At 44.4% G+C, this 20,227-nt stretch overlaps 1 protein-coding gene across 7 annotated transcripts in view; it reads right to left on the bottom strand.

Annotated features, from left to right (window-relative positions):
- The window catches only part of DAB1 (DAB adaptor protein 1), a 964,054-nt gene that overhangs the window by 23,718 nt on the left and 920,109 nt on the right, over window positions 1-20,227 (bottom strand). For 4 of the 7 annotated variants that reach the window (XM_078670038.1, XM_078670055.1, XM_078670029.1 and 1 more), the window contains 2 exons: window positions 12,256-12,795; window positions 5,260-5,387 (listed from right to left, as the gene is read on the bottom strand). In XM_078670038.1, the coding sequence (XP_078526164.1) occupies window positions 5,260-5,387; window positions 12,256-12,795 (668 nt within the window). Of the gene's footprint in view, window positions 1-4,841; window positions 4,941-5,259; window positions 5,388-12,255; window positions 12,796-20,227 lie in introns of all 7 variants that reach the window. The other 3 variants (XM_078670000.1, XM_078670019.1, XM_078670009.1) reach the window with 1 other exon arrangement.

Below are 20,227 nucleotides of genomic sequence, written 5' to 3'. Positions count from 1 at the left end.
CTAGTGATAACGCTTTGCTCGCTGTATCAAAAAAGCCACAACTGGAAGTTGGCCTTTTTCCTACTTAGCCCCACTGTATTGGAACAGGCTACCTTACCACATGCACATATGCATGCACACAAGCTCTGACCACCAGAAATTCAGGAAAATGCTCAAGACACTATTGTTTTGATTGGTTGCTTCCTCTGCCTGCAATCATTCTGTGCACCAAGATACTACTCCGAGGGTGATTCGCGTCAGGACCGGCTTCAATCATTTTTGGTACACCACACCCATATGACCACAGTGCTTAATTTGAGCCAGTGGTTTCTGGTGCTCAGCACCGGCATTTAATTATTAACACCAGCGCTTATAGCGCAAATCTGACCCAAAGGTATTGAAGTGCTTTTTATTAGCACCACTTAAGGACAAATACATTTTTGGTAGGCATGGGGAGATTAAGTAATTTTCTCAGAATCACAGGATTATGAGCTTACGCCGAAGTGCAAACCAGATTACCCAGCTCCAAAGTCGCCAGCTCTGGCCGGTACTCTACATCCTCTCCCCACTGTGGGGTTTCATGGTTAGTAGTTGACTCTGTTATAGGTGACACTAAACTGAAGCAATGGACTAGTGCAAGCTACCTCCTGATGGAAGCCGCAGCACTTATTTTTTCACAAATGAATCACTGCATGACCACCTGGTAAAGGCTGACTTTACTAATAAAAATGTATATCTACCCAAACAAACACTTGTCAGCAAAATAGAAATATATAATGAAAGACAGGGGAAAAACAGAATTTCCGAACCTATTTTATGCAGTTTGTATACAGCTCTTTGATGAGAGTTCATAACAGTCAATGTTCTATATTAGGGTTGTATTTTATGAATTGCGGTAACAAAACAATCTCTGTGACAAAACCAGCGATCCACTCAGCTATCCACATACAATACAGATCTGTGATCTGCACGGTGCATGTTCTTTGCAGCAGGCATGTTAACTGAGTCAAAACTGCCCGTTGACAAAACTATGATTCCTCTCTCTAGCAGGAACATTCCTTACAAGAGTTATCTTGACATTTTTAACTTGACTAACAAGGAATTTTGCTGAAGGTGTTTTTAAATTATAAGTTATTACTAAACACAGTATTCTGCCGCATAATAAAAATGTGGATGTCTTTAATTTTGAGGAGAGGTTCTCAAATGAAGGGGTCGATTATGATGGAGGTGAATCCGCATCCTCCGGGCCGGTGGAAGGCACCGCCGGCCCGGAGGATGCGGATTCACCGCCGCGGTCCCTGACAACACCACCCACCAGATTAGGATGGCGGTGGGATCAGCGGCAGATGGCAGGTCCGTCTGCCGCTGATCCAAGGGGTGTAGACCGCTATTTGGTGGCGGTGTCTGCAAGACACCGCCAGCCAAATTAGGAAGCGTGTGTAAACATGCTTTTCAGCCGTGGAAAAGCATGTGGACCTTTGCTTCTGGGGGGCCCCCCAGGGTGAAGGAGGGGGTGGGAGTGCACATGGGGGGTACCTATGGTACCCCCCTGCATGTGCATGCACACAGCGGCAGGCACCACGCGGTGCCTGCCGCTTTGTGCATGCAAATGCAATGCATGCATTTTTAACATTGCGGCGGGTGCTTTTTGAAGCAGCACCCGCTGCAATGTTAAAGATACAGGATGTGACCGCCAGGGTGGCGGTCACATCCTAATTGGCATGGAGGGAACGCCGCTGCCCTTGAGGACGGTCCCTCTACCTCGGGGGTGGCGGACGGACGCAAGTCCGTCCGCCATCCTAATCGACACCATAGTTCGGCTCGGTGAAAGACTAAACAGCTTTCTTATATATTGTGCCTGAACTGTAGTACTATATCTATTTTTTAAACAAAATTTCTTATGTTCAGTTAATTAGAAATCTAGCGTTTATCAAGATCTTGTGGGTTCTATTGTGTAACCATTCAGAAAACAAGTAACAATAAAGAATTAGGCAAATTCAATCTACTTGTTCTGTGCTTCATATTTGATATTCGTGTTACTGTTTGATGCTGTGCATCCTATTCTTAAAGTTGTAATGCAAGAGATCTTGTTTGCGGTGCTTGATGTGTCAACCCACTTTGGCATTCTTGATTTTCAAAAGAATGTTTATGAGATTAATTTTCCTCCAGTGGATTTTAATGGAGACTTTTTCATTTATTGCTTATACCAGGGATACTCATAGTAAGCCTTCCGTTGCGGCCCGCGGACCATGAGACATCGTACCCGTGTTTTAAAAAACACATTTTCAAAGAGTGTCTCCAAACACTGCCGGTTGCAGACACACTCGGAGAGACTCCGCTGCTCTGTGGGGGCCGGACGATTCATTCCAGCGAGGCCAGAATGGAGCTGCAGGGGCACTAAGAGGAGGTGAAATACAGCAAAGCCCCATTCATATGCAAATGGTCTTTTTAAAGACCTGTAAAGTGATCGGGTGGGGCTGTATGTGTGTGCGCAGGGAAAGCTGGCTGGGGAAGCTGTCTCAGCCTGGTGACACACAGGCAGGGTGAGATGATAGAGGTTGACAGAGGGAGGTAGAGGGACAGAGACAGAGGGAGGGAGGGAAAGGGAGTGAGACAGAGACAGAGGGAGAGGGAGGGAAAGGGAGACCGAGAAATGGAGACAGAGAAAGGGAGACAGAGGGAAGAGGGTGACAGAGGGAGACATAGTGAGGGAGACAGAGTGAGGGAGACGGAGTGAGGGAGACGAAGTGGAGTGAGGGAAGGGAGTGAGGGAGGGGGTGAGGGAGGGAGTGAGGGAAGGGGAGTGAGGAAGGGAGTGAGGGAAGGGAGTGAGGGGAGGGAAGGGAGTGAGGGGAGGGATGGAGAGAGGGAAGGGGAGTAAGGAAAGGGGAGTGAGGGAGGGAGTGAGGGAAGGGGAGTGAGGGAAGGGGCGTGAGGGAAGGGGGTGAGGGAAGGGGAGTGAGGGAGGGAGTGAAGGGGGAGTTAGGGAAGGGGAGTGAGGGAAGGGTAATGAGGGAAGGAGTGAGGGAAAGGGAGTGAGGGAGGGAGTGAGGGAAGGAGAGTGAGGGAGTGAAGGAAGGGGAGTGAGGGAGAGAGAGAAGGGGAGTGAGATGGGGGTGGTGGGTGAGGGAGGGGGTGGGGGTGAGGGAGGGGGTTATAGAAGGGGAGTGATGGAAGGGGTGAGGGAGGGAGTGAGGGAAGGGGAGTGAGGGAGGGGGTGAGGGAGGGGGTGGAGGAAGGGGAGTGAGGGAAGGGGGTGAGGGAAGGGGAGTGAGGGAGGGAGTGAGGGAAGGGGAGTGAGGGAAAGGGAGTGAGGGAGGGAGTGAGGGAGGGGGGTGATGGAGTGAGGTAGGGGGTGAGGGAAGGGTAGTGAGGGAAGGGGAGTGAGGGAAGGGAGTGAGGGAAGGGGAGTGAGGGAAGGGGAGTGAGGGAGGGAGTGAGGGAAGGGGAGTGAGGGAAGGGGTGAAGGAGTGAGGGAAGGGGAGTGAGGGAGGGAGAGAGGGAAGGGGTGGGAGGGAGAGAGGGAAGGGGAGTGAGGGAAGGGGAGTGAGGGAGTGAGGGAAGGGGAGTGAAGGAGGGAGTGAGGGAAGGTGGAGTGAGGGAGGGAGTGAGGGAAGGGAAGTGAGGGAGGGAGAGAGGGAAGAGGAGTGAGGGTGAGGGAAGGGGAGTGAGGGTGAGGGAAGGGGAGTGAGGAGGGAGGGAGAGGGGGAAAAGGGGGAAGGGGAGTGAGGGTGAGGGAAGGGGAGTGAGGGAGGGAGAGGGGAAAGAGGGGGAAGGGGAGTGAGGGTGAGGGAGGGAAGGAGAGTGAGGGAGAGGGAGAGAGAGGGAGGGATAAGGAAGGAGAGGGAGAAGGAAGGAAAGGGAGGGAGAGGGAAGGAGCGGGAAGGAGAGAGGGAGAGTGAGTGAGACAGAGGGAGGGAGAAAGGGAGAGAGGGAGAGAGGGAGTGATGGAGGGAGGGAGGCAGATATATATATATATATATATATATATATATATATATCAGGTCTGGTAGCTCAGTGGACGAAGGCATCCGCTGCAGGGACTTGTGTTCAACCTCATGGTCACAGTTTGTTTTTGTTGCTCTCGCCCCGCCCCTCCCCCACTGACCCCGCCCCCACCGGTGCGGCCCTCGGACACAAACCACACTGTAAAATTTGGCCCCGAGAGAAAGTTTGTGAGTACCCATGGCTTATACTGTCAACTTGTCTCGTTTCCATGCTAATGAACCATCAACAGGTATGGCTATCCATAATGTCAAGGGACCTGACTATTTTATCAAAGAGACATCTCCGATAAAAAACCTTTAAATATCCAATGCAGCACCATCTCAAATATAACAGTAATGTTCAAGCCTGAATCAAGAAAATCTATCTCCATTATCCGTAGTATGTTTATTATCATGGCAAAGGACATAGAAAGTGTGGCATCTATTCACACTTTCAAGGTGGAAAGGTGAAATCAACAGATTAAATCAAAGTTAGACTCAAGTACATTACTTGCTGTTTTTCAAATTGCAACTTTTGTATTGAACCCATTGCACATAAGCAGAAAAATATATCCATAACATGCAATGGTTCACGAGGAACCATACCATTCCAAACATTATCATGCAAAGTGTTTACATGCCAAACTCAATAATTTATTACAAAATATGAAGACAACTGCATCAAACAGCTGCATATCATGAGATATTTCAAGGGTCGTGAATGAAAGTCATGCATCCACTGCAAATGAGAGTGACACTATGTAGGAACCACAAGAACAAATGTAACAGACTCTGATAAACACAGTGAGGTGGGCAATGGTGGTCAATGGTGGATGGAAATCTCAGGAGAATGAGAATAAAAGGACAGATACCTACCCCAACCTTTGCTATCTAGCTATCGACTTGTGGGCTTACAGTATCGGCAGTGGGTTCACCATAGGGATCGGTGCTGCATGAGGCCTGAGATGCATCAGGCTAGAACACAAGAAGACAATACCTTTTGGTCTCAACAACAGCACTTGCTCTGAATTGTTTTTAATGATGTATGTGATAACCCAAGGTGAGAAAAATTATATAAACATCGTAAATAGTCCACAACAATCCAACAAGTATACACTGCAACAAATCAGTTCATAGTTAATTTTAATAATAGTATAAACAAAACCATAGCCATTAGCATGCTTTTTAAATATAAATTAATATTCCTGTTGCTTTTAAAATAAAGTTAAATTGACATATTTTTCAAAGTCCTTTTGTTCCATGAGAGAATTTATTTTTAAGCCACAATACTTACTAAATCTTGTCCTTCGCTTTTACTTGGGCTGTCAAATCCTTCTTCAAAGATGTCATCTGCATTGGGATCACTCGTATGAGATACTGAGGACTTGGATGGAGAACTTTGCCTGGGTGCAGGAGTTGGTGCTGAACAGATAACACACAATAGGAAGTTAAAAATTAATCTAGAAATATTAAGATATTCAAATATATCTGCATTTCAGATGATTTTCAGTGAACTCTTAGAATATGATGCATCCCAAATGCAAAAATACCGCTCGCAAAGGGGCAGATTCTGAGAATCTGCCCCTTTGCGAGCGGATTTTTGTTTGATGAATCTGGGCCTAAGCCTCTCTTGTGACTTCATCCATTGCATGAATTTAAAATTGTATAAATCCTTTTCTGATAAAGTATAGGCAACCAAAAAGTATTTATCCCTAACATTGGACCTTAACATTAGGAGGGTAACCGCTCTCCTCAGACTGGGTGCTCTTCCATTAAATGTATATAAAAGTCATTGGTATAATTCAATTAATAACTCCAGTATATGTAATTTTTGCCACGGTGACTCATAAGATTTAATACATGCACTTCACGTATGGCCAGCAGTTGCAGTAGCACACAATCATTACATATCTGTTTTATATCATAGATTTAATATAACATAGAGTCTATCCGTTGATTTATTTAAAAATGTTTCCTGAAAATTAATATTTGTGTTTCAAGTTTTTAAAATTTCAACACCATTCTTAAACATGTTTAAAAAAATATCTCTGTTATAATATGGTACCTTGTCTCATAATTATTGATCTCATTTTGAGGTCTAAATTATTACAATTCTTGTCTTGTCATTTACACCTTTTAATATTGATCTTTTCTTTAGATTTTGTAGGACAAAATGTGTTATCTTGTTTTGCCTACCTGTGTCAACACAGGTAGGCAAAACAAGATAACACATGGGATAAAGTACCACCACTATAAATTACATATTACACTGAGGTGCGGAAGCTCTGGCTCCCATTCTTATCTACCAACATTTTTAAACATTCCTCCCTCTTCAGGAAAGTAGGCCATGTACTAATCACACATAGAGTACTAGCAAGCTCAATACAGGTTGCAGGTAAGAAAGTGCCCTGACAGTTATATAGTGAGGGAAGAAAAAGCAGTGACTTGAGCACTCTCACTATGGGCTGGAATTACACTCTGCTGCTACACAGAGGCAATTTTAGGTCTACTGCACTTCATCTTCCACCCATTGTGAAGGTGAACGCTCACAAGGATGGGTGCATGGTGACATTACTAGTCATATTCAGTAAATTATTACAGCAAGTTGGTGAATCATTTTCCTATTACATCTTAAGTGCGGACATTAGAATTGCTTACCTTTGTGGGAAGAAGCTGTGTATTGCCAAAGTCACACTACAGAAGCAACTTAGAAGCACTAGTTGTGGGTGATGTATTTGTTTTTAAAAAGTTAATGAACTGTTCACTGGCATTAATATTTCTTCTATAATTACAAGGTGTTAAAATTCTTCTCGAGAACAAGGTGTTAAAATTCTTCTAAAGAACAAACTATGAGATATTAAATCTATGGTGTATATTGCATTTCAGGATCAATTCACATTTATTGTTAAGCCAGTGGATATCCTTGGGAAGCAATGCCATCGAGGGAATTAAACTTGAGCTGTATTATGGACTACAGATAAACTATTCCACTTTGAATTTTGTTTGTATACAATGTTCAATTGCCAAGTACAACAATCAAGACAAGTATTAAAAGAACAATGCATATTTTCAAAGTAGATACAAAAATCAGTTATATCAATTCAACTTCAAAATCATTTTACACCTACAAAGATAAACTTACAATGTAGGTTACAGCAAATATACAATTCATAATCCTGATTTCAGCACTTTACTTCTTAAAAACCAAGTCTCATGTAAACATTTTGAGGTTATAAATACAACAAAAGGACTGGTATCAAACTTACAATTTCTGTGGGGCATATTTACAAGCAAGTGACAGAGCACGGGTTAGCTCCAAAATTGCTAATGCTGTGCTCCGTCACTTTAGAAATGCAGGGATGCTCCATAGTTGCAATAATACGGGACACCCATGCATTTCTCCCTGCACGGTGCTAAATTAAGCGGGCTAGAGCCAACGCAGGTACCCTTGCACCATGGTACAAGGGTACCTTCATTGAGGGAATGATTGTTTTTGTGCAGGAAGATGTCCCATCCTGCACATAAATAATCCGTAATGGCGATTTGTAACTTCTAGGTGTGCTGCATTGTGCAGCACACGCAGAAGTTGCAAATCATCATTTTTTGTGGGATTGTTTCTGTGCAGGTAGGGACACCTCCCTGCACATAAACACTTGTTTAGGGCTATTTGCTGTTTCTATGTATGCTGCATTGTGCAGCACACATAGAAACAGCAAAAATTTGGAGAAATAAAGCATTTCCGCTCATTTCGCCACGTTAGGACTGGGTTTTCCTTTGTCTTCATTTTGGCTCTGCCTCTTATTTACGCCACCCTTGTAAATAGGAGCCGCGTCAAAATGAGTGTTGCGGTGAAAAGCCCACGGCAAAACCCACTGCCCACCCCCATCACGGTAAGTATAGTGGGAAAGAGTGCTTTATTCACAAGGTGGCATTAAGTCATGTTAAGTAGCTTGTCAATAAGCAAAGCCCCTATCGCTACAAGATTGGCATTAAAAGTGACGTTCCTGTGGCAATAGGGGCTTGTAAATATGTCCCTAAGTGTCTAATTTCAAGTAATTGACAAAGCTTCTAAACCCATTTAGACCTAGGCCTATTGTAAGATTTACAAAAAAATAAGATATGACTCTCACTTTCTTTTCTCTTGGTACATACAAGCTAAGCATAAGTTTATATCTTATCCCATGCTCGTGAAGGATGTTGTTTGCAAGATCCCCAATATAAACTTTATGTAGAGAGTTTTAGCTTATGAGGATTGTAAATAGCCCAAATATTCTTCAAATTTGTAATCCTATTTAGTTGATAAAAATACTTCAGTCAATCGACCCATAGAAAAGGATGTCTGCAATCTTTTGAAAGTGCAGTGACAAAATGTCTCCTTCATAACACGTTGGGCATTTATGGAACGAGATTTTGTATTGGACCAAAATCAATCCGATCCCAGGTTGATTAAAGTTCACTTTACATATCTCAACCTTGCACTTGTGTGACCTCCCAGTAGTTTCACGACAGCCCTGTCTGTATGGCTTTGAGCTCTTTTGATGATCACATATCAATCCAATGCATGATTGCTCTTAGTTTTCACACGCCCATCTATAGATTTCATAGCCTCATCAAGTCTAATTAAAGGTATAGGAAACTTCTGGGGGAGTCTTAAAAGAGATCTTATAAAACCATCCTTTACTTTTTCTAGATTATTTATCTCACAATGACCCCAGAGTTCAGAACGATACATTGCTGGACTTGCAGTTTGGGCTTTGTAAGACTCAAGGGATGGTGACACAGAATAATTTGTAGTTCGCCTGCCAAATGTAATTACTGATGAAGCTCTCAGTCCACAAGGGGGATTTGTATACCCTCAACCAATATATTCAAACGTCCTTACTCTTCCCGGTATACTTCTGTCAAGTTCAATTTTACTTCTAGCTTTTTTGTAAGGATTAAACACCATTTTCCTATAGGTGTCCCAAAATAGGCTGAATCTCTGAAGTAATATCCAAAGCTCTCTCTAAGTCTTGGAAACTATTAAGGTGTCATTGGCAAAAAGGAGGGTTGGCACCTTACAATCTGCTAAAATAGGAGAGTCATGCCTACAGTTAAATAAAAAATCAGTACAACCATAAATAAAAAGGAGGAACAGAGTAGGAGCCAAAACACACCCTTGGCGAACCCCTCCGTTAAAGGTAAATCTACTTGTAAGTTCCTCTTTTGGTCTCCATTTAACCTGTGTAAAGTTATCAGTCTTAATTAGCCTGGTATATCAAGTAGGCTGACAAGTGTTCCCAGCTCTCAAAGAACTTGTTATAGTTTTTCTATTGAACCCATATCACTTGCAGCCTGGAGGTTAATGAAGCCTACATAGAGACTACCTACGCCAAGGTCAATCACCTTCAATCTGATCATGAGGAAGTAGAACACATAATCAGGCATACATATTCCTTTGCTAAAACCAGCATAACATTGACTGAGAACATCATCATTTTTTACCCAGACTGTAAGCTTTTCTAAGACTCGCCTGCAAAATATTTTATGTACATGGTAAATTATACCATTAGACAATCATTAAAACAAAGATGGCCGCCGGAGAGGAGCTCTTCTAGGAAGCTCCAGGCTGGGGATTTAATCACTCTCAAATCCCTGAATTAGCCTTGCCATCTACCACACTCTCCCTCCAAAGTCGATATTTTATCATTAGACTTGGAGTCTGGGACAGTCTGCAATCGTTATTGTGGGAGCTCTCTTCGATTGAATGTTAAATTCATAAATTTCGGTCTGCAAAAATCTTACCTGACTGAAGGTTTTCTACGGGCAGATTCTTCCACGATTGGTGACCTTCTGACGACGGACCAGGTTGCCTTTGCATCTCCGATCCCACGGGCCTTGCTGACCATAGCTGCTCGTTCTGTGGGGGCTGGCAGCGGTTGACGGACCAGGTTGCCTCCGCAACTCTGATCCTCTGGGTTGTGCTGACCATGGCTGCTAGTGCTGCTAGTGCTATTGTGGGCTTGCGACATCTGCAGGCTGCGCTGAGCACCCCCCAGGCCAGTGTCTCCTTGATCATCTTAATTGCCTTACGCCGTCGGAGTCCATGCTGCTGCTGGTTGTTGGGGTAGATGTCGGGTCAGGCCTACCTCAGCATCTCTGGCCCCCTCTGGCCTCGTGGGCCTGAATGCCGAGGTGGTTGATGAGGGTTTCTGACGGAGGGATTGCGAGGAGCCGCCCCCTGGGCTTTGTGCCATTATTGGGCTCTCAGTTGAGTCTGTCCCGGAATCGGGTGATTGCTGAGAAGTGCCTATTACGGGGGGGCCATGCCTGGAGCCAATGCCATACTACTGCTTGTCGGTCTTCTTCGGTCACTGGTGTGCCCCCCTAGGGCTCTTCTGCCTCAATTCATTGGGATCGGGTGATTGCTTATAGCTGCTCGTTGCAGAGGGTGGTGCACCTGGAGCCCTTGCCATTCTATTGCTTGTAGTTCTCTTGTTGATGCTGGTGTGCCCCCCCCCCAGGGTTCTTCCGCCTCATTTCAACTGGAGTCTCTGCCTGTTTATATGTATACAGTGCTGCTTCATCCCTGCTGGCGTTCACTTGCTTATTTTGTCTCGGGACTGGATGGGTCCTGGTGTTCGCTCCCCTGGATGTTGATGTTTTTTAGTATGTTGTCATTACCGGTTGTGGTGGCCCTCCGTTTAGAATTGTTTCTGTTTTTTATTTTTTATGTTGATGTTTTTAATATTATGCCATTACCTGTTTTCCCATTACTCTGTGTTGATGCCCTTCATTTCGAATATTTTTCCAATCCTGAATTCGCACTTTGCAGCGCTTTTCTAAAAATCTCCATTTTCGAATCTTGATGTTCTTGTGTTCAATGCTGATGTTATTTTATTGTGGATGTTCTAAGTATTTTGACATTTACCTCTCTCCCATTACTCAGAGTGATATTCTCCATTTCGAATGTTTCTCTAACCTGAATCTCTTCATAAAACTCATTCTGCACACGGGGGTGAATCTTCGCCCCTTCCACCCTGATAATGAACTGCACTCAAGCACTCTTCGGCTCATCAAAAACTTCACAATACACCAAATGTAGGAAAAGGTAGGACTAGAGATCGCCGTCTGAGATACTTTTCTGACTGTTTTCTGTTCATAAACATGTAAACATTTCCATGGCTATCTTTGGAAATCTGTGCCAATCACTGGTCTTCTCTGCCTACTGTACGGAGTTCGCTATAGAGGAGAAATCCTTACATCGGAAATAGGATTCCCTGTGCAAATGCATATTTTATTCCTTCTCAAGGAGAATATTTTTTACCCTGGAGAAATCCCTTCCCCTACTGCACTAGCAAATCCAAGGATGATCCATTCCTCTCCCCACCATGGAAGGGGAGTTATGCCAGCCCTTGCCTTGTCGGGAGCAAATTTACAACCAGGGTGGAAAAGGGGTGGATCACAGTTTGAGAATGCTCACAAACATACATGTGTGCGTGCGTTCCCAAACTTCAATTGCAAACCAAACCTTGGATGACCAACTTCCTGCCCCTTGAGTGGGAATTACAGTAATACAGCTATCCACACTTGTTGTCGTACACACACCGATAAATGGGTTTATGCCTGTCAGGAATTCTTTTGTAAATTTCTGGTAGGAATAAAACAATAATTCTGTTGTAACAAATGTTTACAAGTGTAAGGGCCGGCTTCATGCTTATTGTGCAATTTGGTGCCCACGTCTTGAAAATGCTGCAGATTGCCATGAAAGGGGCAAAACGGGTTTCTAAATTTGGAGGCTGCTCATTTGATGATCAATATTTAACCAATGTAATACATTTTAATTCCGGAATTAATACGATTTGATTGAGGGTTAGATCTTGTCATTCGTAACATCATGACTTGTTCCAATGCCATAATCTAAACACTGAACACTTTTCTTTTAGGTAATGAGACACTCACATATCCACAAAATATTTTTCAGAATATTCTATAATATTAACAGTGGTCTTTACATCTCCAGTCTTACTGAAATACTGCTGATCCTTTAATTCTGACTGACTGAGTTCAATAAGTGAATAATAATTGGTTGATTTTTGGGAATTGGTTCATCACTGAAACCCATAAGCAACTTGAATCAACTCTGAAAAGTGCTGAAATCCTATACTCATAGAAGCAATCCACTTGGATTATCCAGTTAGTACTTTTGACCCAAATCACTGCTTGCACAACAGATGTATAAGACATGGTAATCATGCAGTAAAACAGAATAGCCGCATATTGAATTTGTATGTTGCAACTATGTACTTACGTGAATTTGTGGAGGGCGATGTGGAAGTCATAGGAGTCAAATTTAACTGAGAGATGTCAAAGTCATCACAATCATCAGATTCCTGTGCTGTCCCAACTTTATCAAAGTAACTTGAGAAGGCCTCTGAGGTACATGAGAGGGAAGGCTGGTCTGGCTGTCTTGATGGCACTGGTGGAGGATGAGCCATCTGAAAATCTCTAAACATGTCTTTACCGATTGTCTGTCCAAGCCCCAATGGACTTGATCGGATGAGATCGCTAGATGGTTGAACAGTAGCTACAGGAGTGCCAGGGCCTTGGAACATGGCTGCTGGAAAAGGCATTACAGTTTGTGTTGGCATGAATACAGAGGGCGGGAACTGACCAGCCACAGTTGGCCATGGCTGCTGAATGTTAGGAATGAGCCCTGGTTGCGCCCACGTAATCTGTTGGCTTCCTTGCATCACCTGAGCAACCTGTTGACAACCCAAGACCATTTGCTGCTGAACTAATGGTTGCTGTCCCCAGAATGAGGGCTGCACGGCTCCCATTGCAACATAACCTTTCAAAAAAGAAGAAAAAAGATTAGTGAGCAGAATTGATTTACTGAACAGTGAGATTTCCTATGTGATACATTGAGCATAGATGTTTTTATGCAGTCAAGTGGTGTAGGTATCACATTAGTAAACCAGGAGGCTGATGCCAGGACACACAGATAGGATTGCCCCAGAGCATAAGCTAAGATGGACTTTTTTAGTTTCCTTGAATAAAGGGAAATAAACAAAGACAATGTTTTGACTTTCATTAGCTATAGGAGTTACAACCAATCACTGTTGATTATGCCATAACAACAGTCAAACGTGTTGCACAGCATTGTCTTGCAAAATTATTGTACTTTTGTCAGTATTCACTAACATTTTTATTGATGGTGTTTTCAAATAAAAGAAGTAGTTACACATATTATGAGCAAACAGATTTTATAGAGTAAGACTGTATTTAAGCATAAGGCCTGGGCTATGTGTGTATAAAGGGTTATGCCCATTTTTCGCTATCAGACTGCCCAGTTTTGTACTTTTTCTGTGAAGGCGTCCTACCTGAGTCATACTCACAGTAAGTTCTGTGGAAAAGGATTGAAAATGTGTATGGTAAGGCCACTGCGTTGCAGCTAAGGTAAAAATCTTGGGGCTGGCTACGTGCAAAACTGTGGGCTAAGCATATGAGACTACTGTATCGTTCAACCAGGTGTCTGTTTACAGACAACCTGTTGCAGAAGAAACCCTTTAAAATTGATGCTGACCTGATGTAGAAGTTATAATGTAAGTCGGCATTCATGATGTAGGTACGTAGTCTTCAATGAAAAGGATGAGTGCTCACTGAAGTATACCTCATGGGTGAAATCTGCACCATAGCACAGTTTTGCTATACTTAGCCCTAGAGATACTGTTCAATCGATCAGTCAATCAATCAATCAATCAATCAGGGGTTTATGTAGCGTGACTACTCACCTGTGAGGGTCTCAAGGTGCTGGGAGGGGGGTGATGATCCATCTGGGAGCAAGGGATAAGTTGAGGAGCCAGGGCTTGAGAACCTTCCTGAATTGAGTCGGCGACAGGGATTGCCTGATGTGGAGAAGCAGGGCATTCCAAGTCTTGGCGGTGAGGTGGGAGAAGTATCTTCCTCTAGTTTTGGTCTTGTAGATCTGTGAGATGGTGGCCAGGGCCAGTTGGGTGGAGCAAAAGTTTCTGGTAGGTACGTGGAATGAGAGATGCGGCAGGTCCTGCATCATGGAGAGCTTTATAGGCATGTGTGAGGAGCTTGAAAGTGAATCTTTTGTTGACTGGAAGCCAGTGGAGTTCTCGAGGGTGTTCGGTTATGTGGTGGTGGTGGAGGATGTTGAGGAGGAGTGTGGCTGCGGCATTTTGAATGTTCTGTAGTTTCCTGTTGAGTTTCTGGCTGATGCTGATGTAGAATGCCATGCTGTAGTCGAGTCTGCAGGTGATGAGTGCGTGGGTGACCATCTTTCTGAATTCTGTGGGCTCCATTTTAATATCTTTCGAAGCAGGCTGGAAGAAAGATAAGGATATGGCATAAATCTGGTGGTTCATGGTGAGCGAGGAGTCCAGTATAATGCCAAGGTTACATGTGTAATGTGAAGGGGCGGCGGAGTTCCCAGTGCTACGGACCACCAGGAGTTGTCCCAGGCTGAGGGAGAGGGGGTCCCAGGATGAATACCTCGGTCTTGTCTGATTTGGCTTGAGGCGACTATCTTTCATTCAGGTGGCAACGGCCTTCATCTCGCTGTGGAAGTTGATTCTGGTGGCTGTGGGTTTATTGGTGAAGGAGAGGATCATCTGTGTGTCGTCGGCGTAGGAGACAATGTTGAGTCCATGGTTCCTGGTGATGGCACCGAGGGGGGCCATATAGAAATTGAAGAGGGTGTTGCTCAGGGAAGAGCCCAAGGCCACTCCTCAGCTGATATCTGTGTTCAGCTTGTGAGAAAGGAGTGGATCAAGTCCAGGGACTTGTCGCGGATGCCAGTGTCGTGGAGTCTCGTGAATAGGGTGCGGTGAGAGATTGTATCTAAGGCATTCGAGGGGTCCCGTAGGATGAGGACTTACTTTGGAAGGACACACATCTTTCACGATTAATGCCCTATTTCTTACACTACTCTATTACAAATTCTGAAAAAACTGTAAGAGTTTCATTCAAAGTTTTGAATTATTCCAAAGCGAAACAACAGCAACTACTTTTTCAAAAATCTCTTTCTCAAATTGATACTGAAACCTTTATTTAGTTCCTGTTTCACTCACAACATGTATTTGGTCATTGTTTATTTTTTAAAGATTGAATTGCAAAGATAAATATCTTTCAATAAAAATTATTGTTATGATTTGGTGGAAACATTAAGGCTCTCATTCCAAGTTGCAGCAGAATATTGATGTGGTGTTCTTCACCCAGAATTACCAGTGCACTAGGGATCAGTTATTCTGAAGTGCAGTGGTATTTTGACTTGCTCCCTGTGAAATTAGTGTATTACCTCCCATCTCAGAATGAGAGCCTATGTTTTATGTGAAGGGTGGTCAACATGCTTTATAATTAATACTCTGCTATCAACTTAGAAATACTCCAAGTAGAGATTTTTACCAGTGAACTCCACATCAAGTACAGCTCTCTGCAACAAGCACATAACTCACTGAGCTGTCTTACTAGTATAATTTAGATTTTTCACAGCCTGCTGGGCAAAAAATCTGGATTTTATTAAAGACACGGAGGCTAAGATTATGCAATCTCCTTTATTGCATAGGTCACAGCAGCAACAATGAAAAGGTCTAGAACTTGAATAAACTTTCCAATAGGGTATATAGTCCATGTGCACGCAGTAGCCTTCCTTCTTTGTGCAGCGAACAAGATAACTTTAGAAATAACTTAGCGGAAGCCAACACCAAACTTTAGAGAACTTAATGAAGTCATCACAAAGACCTTTTGAAGCAACTAATCTGAAAGAGAAGAAGAACAAAAGGGTAAAAAACATTCACAGGGTGGGAGCAAAAGAGGTGGGATATTCTTAGCCTCCGTGTCTTTAATAAAATCCAGATTTTCTGCCCAGCAGGCTGTGAAAAATCTAAATTTTATTGCATGACACGGAGGCCAATATTATGCAAGTTCAAAGTGTGTTCAAAACATTATCAATAACATTTGATACTGGTTTAAAGTAACATCTCTTAAAAATACATTCATTAGACCAATCCGCAGCCTTAAGGATATCTTTGAGACCACCACCCAACATAAAAGCTTTGGAAGCTGAAGCACCTCTAAGCGAATCAGCGCCAAAGATTGAAACAGCAATACCAGCTTCCCTCATAAGATCTATAACCCATCTAGCTAAAGTGGGGGAGGAAACCGCTCTATGAGGAAACCTGGGGGATATAATCAATTGATCTACAGATCCCCTTAGGCCTAGAGTCCTACTCTCATATTCCAACAGGCACTTCACCACACACAAAATTTCATTCGGAGGGAAGAAAGGGTAGAAAACAGAGGTTGACATAGTTTTAGTTCATCTTTTGATGAAAAAACAAACTCCCTCAGGTTGAAAAGCTCTAGTAGAGATATCCAAGGCTTTAACATCCGAGGTACGTCTGAAAGAGACAAGGCAGATTAGAGCAGTCAGTTTATAGGACAATCTCTTCAGAGAGAGAGTAGAATTCTGCCCCCAAGAGGTAATTAGTCTGAGGACAACTCTCACATCCCAAAGAGCAGATTATTTTGGTAGAGGATGGTTCAAAACACGCATACTCCTCATAAGTTTTTTGGTCAATAGGTTTTGGCCTACCGAGGTACCATCTATCAAGCAATGACCTGCAGCAATTGCCGATCTATACACATTGACGGTCCAATAGGGAAGGCACCAGCAAACCCATTTACACCAAGCCAATCTATAGGCTTTCCTTGTACAGGGGCCCATGATTCTGACATGAGATTGGAAGTGCCCTCCGAAAGTCCTGGGAGCTGCCATTGTCTCCTGAAATCTTCCAGGCCATCAGAGACAGGATGCCCTGAAGAACGAGAGGGTGAGACTCCCTATGAGGTCCTGTCACCAATTCTTCGAAAGTAGGGATGAGGATTGGAAAATCCACACTCATCTCCAGCAGGATGGGGAACCATGCCTGAGATCTCCAGAGAGGTGTTATTACCACTAGGGATTCCCTGTTCCTCCGGACTTGAACAAGGAGACGTGGAAGCATGGCAAAAGGAGGGAATCTATAAGGTCTCAGACAAGCCAGTTCTGAAAGGATGCATCTATTCCCAAGGCCAGGAGGTCCGGCCTCCAGCTGAAAAACTTGGGAAGCTGTGTATTGAGACGGTCCGCAAAGAGGTCTATTCCAAAGGGACCCCATAGAGACTGGATGGTAAGAAAAATGTTCCTGTCTAGTCTCCAGTTGCTGGAATCCACGAAATTCCTGGAGAACCAGTCTGCCACCCCGTTGCTCAAGCCGGGAATGTGCTCGACAACTACTGAAATGCCCTTGTTGAGGCAGTAAGCCCAGAAGTTCTTGGCTAGGTCCGAAAGACCCTTCGAATGGGGGCCCCCCATTTTGTTCACGTATCTCACAGCGGAAACATTGTCCATGCGAAGCATGACAGAACATTTCATCAGATCCTTGGTAAAGCTCTGGACTGCAAATGAACCTGCCAGCAGTTCCAGGCAGTTGATATGTAGATCCTTCTCCTGTGAGGTCCAGAGTCCCCCCGTTGAAGAATCACAGCAAGTGGTGCCCCAACCCTCTAGGCTCGCATCTGAATGTATGACTAAGTCTGGTTCTTCCCCAAAGATCGCTCTCCCGTTCCAGGCTTCTGCGTTTCTCAACCACCACATTATTTCCTTCCTGGAATCTGTATCCAGGCAAACTATTTGAGAACAGGATGGATTCATCCTGAGGGCTTTGGCTTTGAGCTTCTGAAGCGCCTGATAGTACATTGGACCCGCTTGGATAGTTGAGGACAAAAGGCCCAGTATCCTTGTCAGACTTTTCAGGGAAAAAGAAGGATATTTCAAAACCTTCCTCAACTCCTTTCTGAGTTTCCTGACTTTCTCCCCCGGAAGTTTCAATTCCGCTTGGATTGTATCTACCGAAAAGCCTACGAATTGAGTGATCTGTGACTGAGTCGTAGAGGACTTCTTTGTGTTTATAACAAACCCTAGGTGTTCCAAGAGATTCATCACAAGGGTGGTGTGTGGTGAAGCGACCTCCTTGAACTGGGCCATTATTAGGATGTCGTTGAGATAAATAATTAACCTTACTCCCTTGTTCCTCAGCCACCCTGCTATTGGGCGAAAGACTTTGTTGAAACACCAAGGAGCCGATGAAAGACCGAAGGGGAGGCTGCAAAACTGCCACAATTTGTCCTCCCAAAAGAATTGGAAACATTTCTGATGAGGGGGCCAGATGGGAATGGTCAAGTAAGCATCTTTAAGGTCTAGGCAGATAAGCCAGTCCCCTTTCCTCAGAACAGAGCAGGTGGATCCCCTCCATTTTGAAATGGCGGTAAACCACCCACTCGTTCAGATCCTTTAAATTTATAACAGGTCTCACCTTTTTGTCTTTTTTCTCTACCAGAAAGACATTGCTGATGAAGCCAATTTCTTCTGCTTCCCTGATTGCACCTTTGACAAATACGTTTTTTACCTCCTGGGACACTAAGGTGGAGTCTTTTTCCGAGAAGCGAATTTCCCATGGTAATTCCTTCTGGACAGGCAAGTCTATGAATTCTATTTTGTAACCTCTGACGGTGTCTAGTGCCCAAGGGTCCTGAGTCACCATGTTCCAGTTCCCAGAGAAAAGGGCTAGTCTCCCACCCACCTTTATAGGGGTATCTGAAGGGTCTTTGGATGTTCTTACCTGTTGAAAAGCCTCTTGCCTTCCTTTCGCCTTCTTTCGCCTCGGAACCTCTGCCTTTGGGAAACAAAGGAGGATTGGGAGCCAAATCCAGATTGGGAGGATCTCCCTCCCCGTCCCGCAAAGTGTCTTGTGGAAAAATTTCCGCGGCCGGGGAATCGACCCTGCATCCTCCTGGCCCGAGAAAAAACGCGATTATTAAACACTTTCTTAATATCCTTCTGGGATTTCTGGATGGAGTTAAAACTCCCACATATTTTGCCATTTCCCTGATAAATTCCTCCCCGAAAAGATGGCCCTGTGAGGATGCACCTCCTTCCTTGTTAGATAGTTCAGCCAGCTTGGGGTCAATCTTGAGAAGTACGCTTTTGCGTCTTTCGTTGGAAAGAGCAGTGTTTGCGTTGCCCAGAAGGCATATAGCCCTTTGCGCCCACTGTCGCAGCTCCTTCGTGTCAATGGGAGAGTCAGAAATGTATGCTCCTTCTGCCAATTCAAACATTTTGGTCAGGGGGCCTGTGATATCCAGCAGTCTGTCTTGGCAGGACTTGAGGCCCTTATCGAGTCCCCTCCTCGGGTCCTTCCTCGTCTTGGCAATAAAAGCCACTACCTTGCTGTCCAACTCAGGGGTCATAGCTATTTTTTCGGGGAGGGAGGGGCGGGGACACCCAGATGAGGAGCGGGTCAAACATATGTTCCACAAAGGGATCAAGTATTCCCATTTTTTACCCTGAGGCCCCTGATGCCTCACCAGAGAGATCTCTAATCTTGCCTTCCTCTTCGTCAGAGTTAAAATCCGAAGGGCAAGAGAGGTCAATTTCATCCTCGCTCCCATTGTCGCTATCAATGGGGATAGGAAGGCTTGGGCCTCTGATCTGCCCATCCAGCGTGCCCGAGGCACCAACATTGTCACTGCCAGAGCGTGAGTCCAGAAATATGGTTTTAGAGCTTCAGGGCTTTTTAGCATTTTCAGGGGGATTTACAGCAATCTGCCTTTTCCTCTGGCTCGTTGAAGCCTCAGCAGGTTCCCACTGGGCTCTCATAGATGGCCAACCTGACTTTGACAGGGTCTCAAATTTTTTGTTAATGGTGTCGTTGAGAGACCCCATTACCCTGTCTATGGCCTTGTTAATGAGGCCCTCCAATTTATCCTCCATGGTGGAGGTAGAAGGATCAGAAGTCATAATAGGAAAAAAACGAGGTCAGGAGAGGTATTCAGCAGTGGATAGTAACTGACAAAGGCAGAAATGTTGGTAACAAAATGGATGTGCGTAGTTATGGTAACAGGGTGAGTTATCAAAGGAGTTTTCCTCTAATACATGGAAGTCCTTTGTCCATTTGTACTATTAGGGATTGATTGTCCCTTTTCTATTTTGCGAATGCAATTTTTTTTCTAAATATTTTTGCAGGAAAACCGCGGCGCGCACTCTGGCAGGAGAATCACAAGCGGAATCGGCCGGGGAAGTAAGGTAAGGCCGTGCTCGAAACTAGGGAGAGTCTCCGTAGGTGAGGCCAAAGCTAGGCAGTGCGGAGATCCCTGCTGATTTCTGCCCCCATGGTGACACAGTGCGGCCCTCCGCTCTCCGTGAGAGGCCGCAT

Source organism: Lissotriton helveticus, chromosome 1_2 (assembly GCF_964261635.1).
Source record: "Lissotriton helveticus chromosome 1_2, aLisHel1.1, whole genome shotgun sequence".
NCBI lineage: Eukaryota > Metazoa > Chordata > Amphibia > Caudata > Salamandridae > Lissotriton > Lissotriton helveticus.
The sequence above is the reverse complement of the archived record's forward strand: the minus strand, read 5'-3'. Positions and strand labels throughout refer to the sequence as shown.